The sequence below is a fragment of the Xyrauchen texanus genome, chromosome 40 (assembly GCF_025860055.1).
Source record: "Xyrauchen texanus isolate HMW12.3.18 chromosome 40, RBS_HiC_50CHRs, whole genome shotgun sequence".
NCBI classification, from domain to species: Eukaryota; Metazoa; Chordata; class Actinopteri; order Cypriniformes; family Catostomidae; genus Xyrauchen; species Xyrauchen texanus.
In genome coordinates this window covers 19,328,250-19,338,837 of record NC_068315.1, presented here as the reverse complement: position 1 = coordinate 19,338,837, position 10,588 = coordinate 19,328,250, and the positions used below count along the sequence as shown (strand labels likewise).

Sequence of the window (10,588 nt, the reverse complement as noted above, 5' to 3'; positions counted from 1 at the left end):
AAATCACCTTTCTTTCCCATTCTGACATTCAGTTTGGAGTTCAGGAGATTGTCTTAACCAGGACCACACCCCTAAATTCATTGAAGCAACTGCCATGTGATTGGTTGATTAGATAATTGCATTAATGAGAAATTGAACAGGTGTTCCTAATAATCCTTTAGGTGAATGTATAAACAAAATATTTACGGAAGCCCCCAACCAGGAGTAACGTATGGAATAAAACAGCAGACTGATTTAATGACATCAATGAGCTCATGTTTTGGTTGACTGGCTTCAGTCCTTTAGACAGATATGATGATGTTGGGTTTTACAATTGTTTACATTTGTGGGAGAAAACATTATGTAAAAAACTTAATACTTCATCATGATTCATCCAATCTAACGGTGCACTTTCCTGTGAATTATGTCAAGTTTAAACATATACTATATAAGATATTAAAATGAATGTCTGTTTTTCCAGCCTGTTGTATTAGTATTTATTTATTGTCCCTTATTCATTTTAGATAGAGTTATTGAATATTGTTATATACATAAGCTAAATAGCCTATATCATTAATGAAATCTTGTTTTATTTCTTATCGTTTTTTAATGGGGATATAATTTATTACAGCTGACAGTTACGTGTGCAAAGAAGGTTTGTACATCAACCGTAACAATATCAAACTGTAATTCACATTTTTTGTAACACTTCTGTGTACATATTTGAAGGCTGTTTATTGGATAAATCAAGGTAAATGTCATATTATGTGCTATATATGTGTGCTCATCCAGTTCGGTTTCTGCAGCCTCAAATACATCTAAATGGTGAGTGGCTTTTTTACCTGAAAGGCGGGACTTCCTTTTCTACATCCGTTGACCAGTATGGTGTGCTGTAATCATATATTTTATTGCTTGTCTCATTTTATGGCCAATTTATTCAGCTAGTTTATTCACAAATAGACTGTGTTCCAAATAACACATATGTATAAATCGAACATACCATGACATTTTCTGTGTAATACAGATATTATAAATATGAATACATTCAAAAGTGCTTTTGGGATACATATGGTGTTATTTTTTGTAATTCTGGAGAGTTTTATCATTTATTTAATCATATATTCATCATTTGTATTTGTGTTATCTTGGACATGATGCATTCACATCATGGTGGAATTATGAGATTCCAACTTGTAAAAAGCATTTATGTCTTTGTAGAACTCGCAATTACAAGTTGTAATCTCGGATTTCTTAAGCTCCAAATTGAAAGTCGTGATGTCATGTAAATAGAACTAATATGGCAGCGGGCTCAACAGTTGAAAGTAGTGAACACATATTTCTGTTTGATATGCCATATTATTATGCCATCATTCCCCATAACCTTTTCTTTGTGCTTAAAAAAATTGCAGCAACATATTGAGGTGAATTAATAAATGAATGTAGTGAAAAATATTTTGCTGTTATCAACAACAAAGCCATTTTGGCATAAGTGTTTTCATAGAAACTGATAACTTCCCAGTTTCTAGAACATGAACGGCTCAGAGTTGCCATCTCGTAATTACAGTAATTCCAACACAAAGTGAACACAGCATTACACGTGTAATCTTCACGTCCATCTTGCTGGGTGGATTCAACCTCATTCAAAATCTATAGTTTTCAGCTTCAAATGTCATTGTAGAAAATCAATATTCAAAGTCAGCCATGATTACTTAAATCCATTGACTGGTCATGTGATTCTGACATGACCACCCCCATGAGGGGACACTCTGCATTTAAATGTTTAATAATATGACCTCACGTGAGGGGTCATGATTTTATACATTGGGAGTAAAACCTTTGATGAGTTCATCTTTAACTGAGTGTAAATGTCACTCTCCAAACAGCAGAGCTATCTTCACTCTTCATCTTTTAGGCTCGATCTGATTCATTACTAACATGATTATTTTCCACTTCAGCATGATGAATCTGAGATGAGTCTTTGCTTTTCTTTTGCTTAATGCAGCAGAATGATGCAAGGGCAAGAAATATACCAGCAGTGATCAGCTCTCCGCCAGCCATGTAAAAAATTAGTTCATAGTTCTTGTAAGCATCCACCAAATAACCTGTAGGGGAAAAGATCATGAAGGAAAAGTATTATTACTTTTTACATTAATAATATAACATATACGTTAACATCCGTACTCACCAGCAGAGGGAGGCCCAATCAGCACAGCCACTGCCTCTATGAGGAGCACTAGGCCAAGTGCACTGGAAAAACTGCTTGTCCCCACAATACCCATTAGCACTTCGAACTGTAGAGCACCCACCATGCCATAAGAGAGCCCAAAGAACACACAGAAGATAACTAACCCCTTATAATCTGTGCTTGTGGCTGAACAAACATCTGTTAGTCCATTGAAGAGCAAGGCAAGGCTGAAGAAATAAGGCGTCTTGGGTCGAATCCATTTCAAACCAGCCAATATGCCACATGTGGGACGGGCAAAGATGTCAATAAATCCTATAATAGATAACAGAAAGGCAGCATCCTGGTCGGGCACTCCTTGATCCTTTGCATAGTTGACTAAGAGTATAGTTGGAACAAACAGGCCGAGGACAACTATAAATTTTGCAATGATATAAATAATTAGCCCTCGGTCACAAAGTACACTGAAGTCCAAAAGCTTCCTTTTCCTGGGCTTTTTAGCATTATGATGTTTACAAATGTTATTCTCTTGTCCAGCCCTAGGCAGCATTTCTTTGAGCTCTTGGGAGTAAGCCTCTCCTTTTGCCATCGTTCTCCTTTCTTTGCATTTCAGGGGTCTCATAACAGTTCCACAGATGCAGCAATTTAGCAGAAGACCACCCATGATCAGAAAGCCTCCTCTCCATCCATAACGGTTCAGCAGCACTTGACCTAATGGAGAAAGAGCTGACAGAAATACTGGGCTTCCAGCTGCAGCCAGTCCATTGGCCAGTGGTCTCCGTTTGTCAAAATAAGACCCCAGCATAATCAGTGATGGTTGGAAGTTCAAGGCAAGGCCAAGACCTTTGAGGAGGGAAAGGCATTATGTGTTACATTTTCCTTGAGATGCTGTCCAGTATTTGTCCACAAGCATCAACATTACCATCTTCCAGATGTACTTTTATGATAGCATTTTTATTGGTTACAACAAAGATTTGGGTTATTTATTGCTTGTGTAGCAATGTCAGTACATTTCATTTCAATCACCTGTGATGACACCTGCAGTGAGGTAAAGCTGGATAATGTTAGTAGTGAAAGAGGCACCTATCATCCCTCCTGAGGCCAGTAATCCTCCAATCAGCATCACTGGACGACATCCAAACTTATTAACCATGATGCTGGAGACTGGACCTGGATTAAATTAAAATTATTTGATCACATTTCATGGTAAATAAAAATTAAGGTGGTTGTCTTCTTTTTAAGGTTCGAAGGTATTCGGCTTACTGTATTTTACCTGAGCCATAGAGCATAGCTAACATGATGGATGAAATCCAGGCTGTGTCACTGTAACCACAGTCAAAGTCTCGCATCAGTTCTTTGAAATAAACACTAATAGCTTTTGGAAAAGCATATGAGAAGCCAGTGATGACAAAACCTCCCAGTAGAACAGCCCAGCCCCAGCCACCATCTGGGGGACGTACAGTCTCTGTCTCCTCCACTTTAATTCCCATAGTTGCTTATGATGGTGTTGGGCCTGCAAAAAAGGAAAACTGCAATATTTTTATATTATATGTACAATCAAAAGACAATTTCTCAGAGGGAAGCAGGTTGAGAAGTTTTGTAATAAGTACTACTCATTCACTACTCAGTGTGCCATGTTGAGTGCAAATCTTTACCACAATATGCAGAGGAAGTTAGTAAAGCAAGATTCAAGAATGCACATGTGCACTGTCAGCAAGAACATTCAGGTCACCCTACTTTTATCCTTCATCCACTGTGTATCATTTGGTTTATGTTTAGATACAAAGTGTCACTATATATGTATGTATGTATCATATTGACTAGCTGATCACCTTGTATCTACTGTATACAATTAAGCCTTGTAATTTTTTTATTTTTCAGTTTATTGTTTAGTTTTGTTTCAGTTTTGCTTGAGCTTATTTTACTTAACCTCTTACGCACTGAAGGATTTTTGGACTGCCTCTTGAAAATATTTACTCTCAAATTTAAAAGCTCCCTGTTTGCACATATCAGTGGACTAATTTAATAAAAATGGTCTCATTTTACAGATAACCCCCTTAATTTTAAGAAATTATTGCAATAATTAATGATACTGTATATGTTTCAAATAAAGAAAAACTAAATAAATATTTTTTTTTATTATTATTTCTAAAGTTTAAAAACATGCCATTTAAATTCTGTGTCCTCTATTTTCGAGCAAAAGTAATGGCAGCAAGTACTAGAAAAAATAATCTTTCCTCTATCAACTTCCATCACATTATACTGATCTGAAATGTAGTTGGTGCTCTAACACATTTTAGCTCTCACCCATAGACGAGTCTTATTTTTAAGTGCTAAGAACTTCCACATTGTTTTGTTGAATATCTTGACTTCTGAGTTGTCTAGATACCCAATCTATGTGTCATTGGAAAACAGTGTCCCAGATTTACAATGATGTGTAACATTTCATCTTAAATAGATTAGAACCTATTTTGCTGATTGTTTCTCATACTTTTTCTACCAAACTTTATAATTTGTTGGACCACAAAATTGGATTATTCAACAATGCAAGCACACAAACAAGTAATTTATTTGACTTTTACGTAAAACCTCTAGGTGGGGCCAATTTGTGACACAAAGGTTTTCAGGCCTTATTTTGTTATTTATGTAACTAGATGCAAAAGTGATGGGGTTTTCTAAAAACTTCAGATTCTAGGCTTTCAAATGATACCACATATGCATGCAGGGACTTCAGTGTTTTAAGTGATAAAATGGCTTGCCATATAATGCCTCCTAGCAGATTTAAGAGGTTAATCGCTGCCTTTCATATGTAATTTTTCAGATAAGAAAAAAATAGTTTCAAATGCAAATCCCTGGAAGTTCTTGTTAGTCAGAAACGTAATTCTACATTGTTTGTTACACCACTTCTTTGCATGAAATAGAATCCAGCCAATTTGAACTGCTCACCTATTCATCTTATGTTAATGTCTGTAATACAGTTTCTCTAGAATTAGTGTGGAAGTCTTATTAAAATTATTATTTTATTATTAATAATTCTCTTTAGTTTTAACCAAACCGACTATATAAGCATATTACAATTGATGAAGCAAGCCACTAAAATGAGTGGTTAGGGAAAGTGGAAAGTCTAGATGCTCCAAAATAAGCTGAAATTCTTCATAATCATTAATGAAATATCAACACACCAATTTAAGGGTAATTTTTACTTTATTTTAGGCCACTTAAAATACAAATAGCCAAAACCTAGCTGGCTGAATAATTGCCTTACCTGTCCTGTGATGTGATGTGATGCAGAACTCCCCTTCAGGAAGCTGTATGAGGACTTGGCCTCCTTGGTATACATAATGTACTCCGAAACCTCATTGCACTGTGGATTTTGGAGGATAATCTGCTAAATAAACCTTCTGGTACACCTCCTTCCTATTCTTGACCCTCCTATTAATAATCCGTAATGCCCAAAAAGTCTCTTATTTGTAGGAAATAAGACTACATTCCTGGACAGCATAAGTGGCATTACAGAACCCATGGTTGGTTGTTTACTTGTTTTGACATAACTACAGCCTCTTGTACAATGCACTTTCATTCAAAAACATCAGAGTCAATACACTGATAAATGTAATGGGGTTCTGTAGAGAAATGATGCAGATATGGGTCATAACAAGAGTTTACAGCAAAATATTACAAACAGTGTCTGTTTTGATGAGGTTTACTTGGGAAAGGTTATATTAAATAGAAGAAAAGGTGTCAAGAAATACTGTATTATTTGCAAATAGCACAACCATTCACAAAATTCAGTATAATTTTGTATTTTATTTTTTACAACAGAATGGTTTCATGTCAATGTATTAGTTAAAAAATGTGTAGTAATTTTGTGCAACCAAAGAAGGGTACATGCCATAAGAAAATCTCCCTAAATCTGCAAGTAATACTTAAACCTTCACAGCTCTTGGCTAATCGTACTCTTGAACCAAAGAAAGAGTGTAATGTTTCCTGAGATTTGAATACACATTTAAATCTACACATGCAGAGTGGTTTAAGGACTTTCAAGAGCACTTCCTGGGGCTGTGGAAATGAAGATTAGGTATAACTGGGTTTAAATGTGACAAGTTATTGTATTCTAAACATGAAGCTCAGTAAACTAAAGCTGCTTTTAATGTAATCTGAGACCATTTTGATTAATTAAAATGCCCCTGTTTCATGACGAGGGAAGTCATGAAGGTATTTTGCTTGAATACACAATGTAGATGCTTTAAGACTAATAAAACAATGCATAGAAAAGAGAAAACAATATTTAGAAGGCTATGCAAAGATTATATGACATGACGTCAACCTAAATATTTTTGTTTATTCATTCAATTGGCAATGAAATGGAAAATTAAAAAAGTGACCTAAAAGTGACAAAGGCAATTACATAAAACCTATTCAATTGTTTAACATATTTAAATAGAGTATTTAAAAAATCTACTAAGCACACTCCCTTTAAAAAACAAGAACTTTAAAAGAGTTCATCAGTGAGGCCTTTATTTCCTTGTGTCATTTCTTTCTTCGAGAATTATTCTTTATATCTTCAAGTTCCTTCAGTATTAGATGTGTTTCTGCTGTTGATTCTGAAAGCTGAGGGGACATTTTTTTACATTCCTTTGTGCAAGAGAAGTTAACACATCATTTTCATTGTACACATTAAAACCCAGAATAGATTAAACAATATCAATTCAAATCTACATCTTGTTAATTTTCAAAAGAGGAACATCTGTCAAATTCTGTATATCTAGTCTCTGAACCAGAGATAAAAAATGGTACATCCATGAAGTATATTTAGCCAACCTATTTCTGAAGTTGTGGCTTTGAGCACATTCATTTGACACTCACCATATCAAGAAGAACCTCAATCTTTATCTTAAGAAGATTATTCTCCTCTTCTAACTGTAGATTCCTCTTCTTCAACCTCTGTACCTCTTTTCCTGATACATTACTTGCTGACTCTGTGATTAACATAAAATCATTCTTAAATATTTCTTAAATAGGCTGCTCATCATCGTCAAAATATTCATTATGGCTTTTATTGTAGGAGGACAATGTTATACCTGTGATCCACTGGCCATCTTCAAATTTGAAGGTCTGACCACCAATATTCATTACTGGGGCTCCATACTCCAGACCTATCTCTGTCTCCCGTGTAGACCGATCCAACTGAAAATAAACAACAAGTGATTTAAGCAAAGGGGAATTAATTGAATAAATGAGAAAAAATATATTTTTTTGCTTTATTTGCACTTACTGTATGTAGATTGGAAAGGGATGCTGACTTCCGAGGTGGTGTTTTCTTGGGACTGAATGTGTTGCCAAACAAAGGCATTTTGTAGTAAATAGTAATGACTTTCTAATCTGCATCAACACAAACACACATCTCTTGTCAAGGACCAGAACATAAGCAATCACCTATCAATGCTTTGTTTCTATTAAAACACTGTAACTAACATCTGTAGAGCGTTACAGGCTGTCTTGTTTGGAAGGATGCGTCCTCCGTCTCGTTTCATTTATTTTTATTGGGAATGCAAAAAAGGTTACAATTGTATAAATGCAAGTGCATATACATAAAAGGCATTGTCAATAGATTAAAAAAAAAAATAAGCAAAAGACAAAAAATAAATGAAACTAGATAGCCTCGATGACCTTGCGTCCGACAAATGCGACCTCCGGAGGACGCAGCCTTCCTAACGAGACACAGCCACAGTGTCCAAATTTGCCTGTAATTACAATTATCCTTGCTGCCACCAAATAATAGCATGCAACCCATTCATTCACCAAACAGACGTCCGATATTCAGGGAAGCTAAAATGATTTTGTATATAGATAATAAGGAGATGCAAACTTTATCTCGTAACTATCGCCAGGTAACATGCAAGCTACATAAACACTCCAATCTAATGTTTGAGCTCAGTTGCTTTTGAAATACACAAAAATTATACGATCTCTCTTTGAACGTTTTGAACAACAAAACACAGCTGGTCACGACTGCTTCATTGATGTTCTGTACAGCCATAAATCGTGTAAACAAACGGCTACTTCCAGTGGAGCCTAGTATGCTTTTATTAGCATTCCTCCATTCTAGCTTAGTTTCATCCATTTTAGTTAAAAAAGCTCTTTAAAACAAATCATACACTTAGAGATGGAAGAAAGTCTACACAACCTGCTTATGCATTGATTTTGATTGCACAGTACACTGTTGCGTAGCTTGTTCAATAATATCAAAGTTGCTTTCAAGGCAAGTCAGTCCACTCGTCTGCCATCTTGGGAACGCTCCTCCTCCTCCTTCTTCTTTAGGTTTTATGGCGAGTTGCGAACCAACATAATAGATACATACCGCCACCTTCTGTGATGGAGTGTGACGATCATGAAATCTATAATCCCCCCTATTCCCTATATCCTATATTTTAATCCACTGCTCCTAATAAATCTCATTATTGCATTAATTTGTTTCCCCACATTTGGAACATCATTTAAGATATTGCTTATTATTAATTCTTGACTTCCTAAGGTTTGTAATTCTTCCTTAAGACTCCTAGCCCATTTCTTTATTTTCTATGCAAAGCCTTTACCTGGTGTATTTATTGTTTCCCAACTTTCAGCAAGTACTCCCCTTACTGGTTGATCATTGTTTTGTCCCTGAATATTACTACTTCTTCTTCTTCTTGGTTTTTAATGGCAGTTGGCAATGCATCCAACATAAATGGTGCATTACTGCTACCTTCTGCTCTGGAGTCTGGAACAGAGCTTAAATTCAACCTATCAGTCTTGTTTTTCTTATGAATTCAAAGAAAGTTCTACTGTTTTTCCAATTTGACATATTTGTTCAATCCTTAATACTGTACTCCTTAATTCCATTCTTCATCAACTCCTCCATCATATTTCCTGTTCATATTTAGTGCATTCAGTAATTACATGTGATATATTCTCCTCAGCCTGACAGTATTCACACAACCCATCTGGATGTTTTCTTATTATTTTCAGTGTACTATTTAAATTTGAATTTCCTAGCCTTATTCTGTTGTAAACAAATTTCTCTTTCCTTGACTTACCTATATTTCCTATTTTCTGATTAACTTTATTGGTTATGCTGTAAAGAAATACCATTTGTTTCATTCTTCCACTTTCCTTGCCATTCTTCTATTGCTTTACCCCATATTACTGCTTTAATTCTGACTTACTTAATGCAGCTTGTAATTCTATTGTTTCTCTTTTTAATGCTTGTTTTGCTCATTTATCCACCTCTTCATTTCCCTTTATATACATGTGCCAAAAACCCACATAAAATTACTGTACACTCTTGAATTCTAAACAGAATATCTTGTTGGCTGGATTTGAATGAGTCAGAACATTAAAATGTATCCTGGTTTGTGTTCTTCGACCCACTGTAAAGCCATGAATATCACCAGCATTTCCACTGTATATACTCCCAAATAATTTGTAAAAATGTTGCTACTATAAATGTTGCTACACTTGACTGATGCTCTGGATCTTTTGTATATATTGGGGTAATTAACACTGACATGGATTGAAATTTCTGTTGGTAAATCTATTTCCCCGCTTCCTGCTTTATTTATTTCCATTTTCCAACATATGCATGTCTATTTGTTGTGTCTTATGTACCCACGGTTCTGTTTCTGGGATTACCACCATTGGGCTCATCTTGACTCTATTAATCCACATTTCTTTTGGATATATTTTACTAGCCCATCCTAACTATTTCTTTAATCTTGTTCCCAGATTTTTTTGTATCACCATTTTTGTAGAATGTTCCTCTTTATGCCCTTTATGATTGACCCAGTAATTAATCATTAGCTGTTTCTTGGGAATGCTCCAGTGCAGCTATTTCTTTTATTACAAGCAGCATGAAAGTACAGCTCCTATCTACTTGAAGGGGGACAGACTGAAATCTCCTAAATTGTTGGACAATATTATTATCAAAGAACATATTTCAAATCAGAGGTACAAATCTATCAAAAATGGTGCTTCTTCAGCTCAAATCATGCAAACAAATTATTTGTCAATTTAGTCCAGCTGGTGCGCATGCGCGTTCTCGAGTTGACTGACAGGCGATGTCTGTATCTAAAAGGTGTTGGGCTCTTTTACATGTGAGGCGGGACTTCCTTTTCTACATCTGCCATATTGGATGTTCTGGTTCCAATTTCTCACATACATTTTAACACAAATGCTCCGTCTCTGGGCTAAATGGTCTCTGATAATAAAGATTTGTATTAATATTATTATCATTATAATTATAAAAATTTTAGATGGACATACTCCGATCAGCCACAACATTAAAACCACCTGCCTAATATTGTGTTGGTCCCCCTCGCACTGCCAAAAGAGCACCAACCCACATCACAGAATAGCATTCTGGGATGAGATTCTTCTCACCACAATTGT

At 35.5% G+C, this 10,588-nt stretch overlaps 2 protein-coding genes across 2 annotated transcripts; both read right to left on the bottom strand.

Annotated features, from left to right (window-relative positions):
- Window positions 1-909: 909 nt before the first annotated feature.
- slc16a8 (solute carrier family 16 member 8) lies at window positions 910-5,767 on the bottom strand. The gene is made up of 5 exons (XM_052112948.1): window positions 5,427-5,767; window positions 3,435-3,674; window positions 3,188-3,331; window positions 2,165-3,004; window positions 910-2,081 (listed from the first exon to the last, which is right to left on the bottom strand). The coding sequence occupies exons 2-5, from the start codon at window positions 3,649-3,651 to the stop codon at window positions 1,888-1,890; spliced, it is 1,395 nt and encodes a 464-aa protein (XP_051968908.1). The 5' UTR covers window positions 3,652-3,674; window positions 5,427-5,767; the 3' UTR covers window positions 910-1,887.
- Window positions 5,768-5,954: 187 nt separating this feature from the next.
- Window positions 5,955-8,478, bottom strand: LOC127633799 (protein chibby homolog 1-like). The gene is made up of 5 exons (XM_052113115.1): window positions 8,349-8,478; window positions 7,437-7,543; window positions 7,243-7,348; window positions 7,028-7,140; window positions 5,955-6,772 (listed from the first exon to the last, which is right to left on the bottom strand). The coding sequence occupies exons 2-5, from the start codon at window positions 7,512-7,514 to the stop codon at window positions 6,692-6,694; spliced, it is 378 nt and encodes a 125-aa protein (XP_051969075.1). The 5' UTR covers window positions 7,515-7,543; window positions 8,349-8,478; the 3' UTR covers window positions 5,955-6,691.
- Window positions 8,479-10,588: the final 2,110 nt, after the last annotated feature.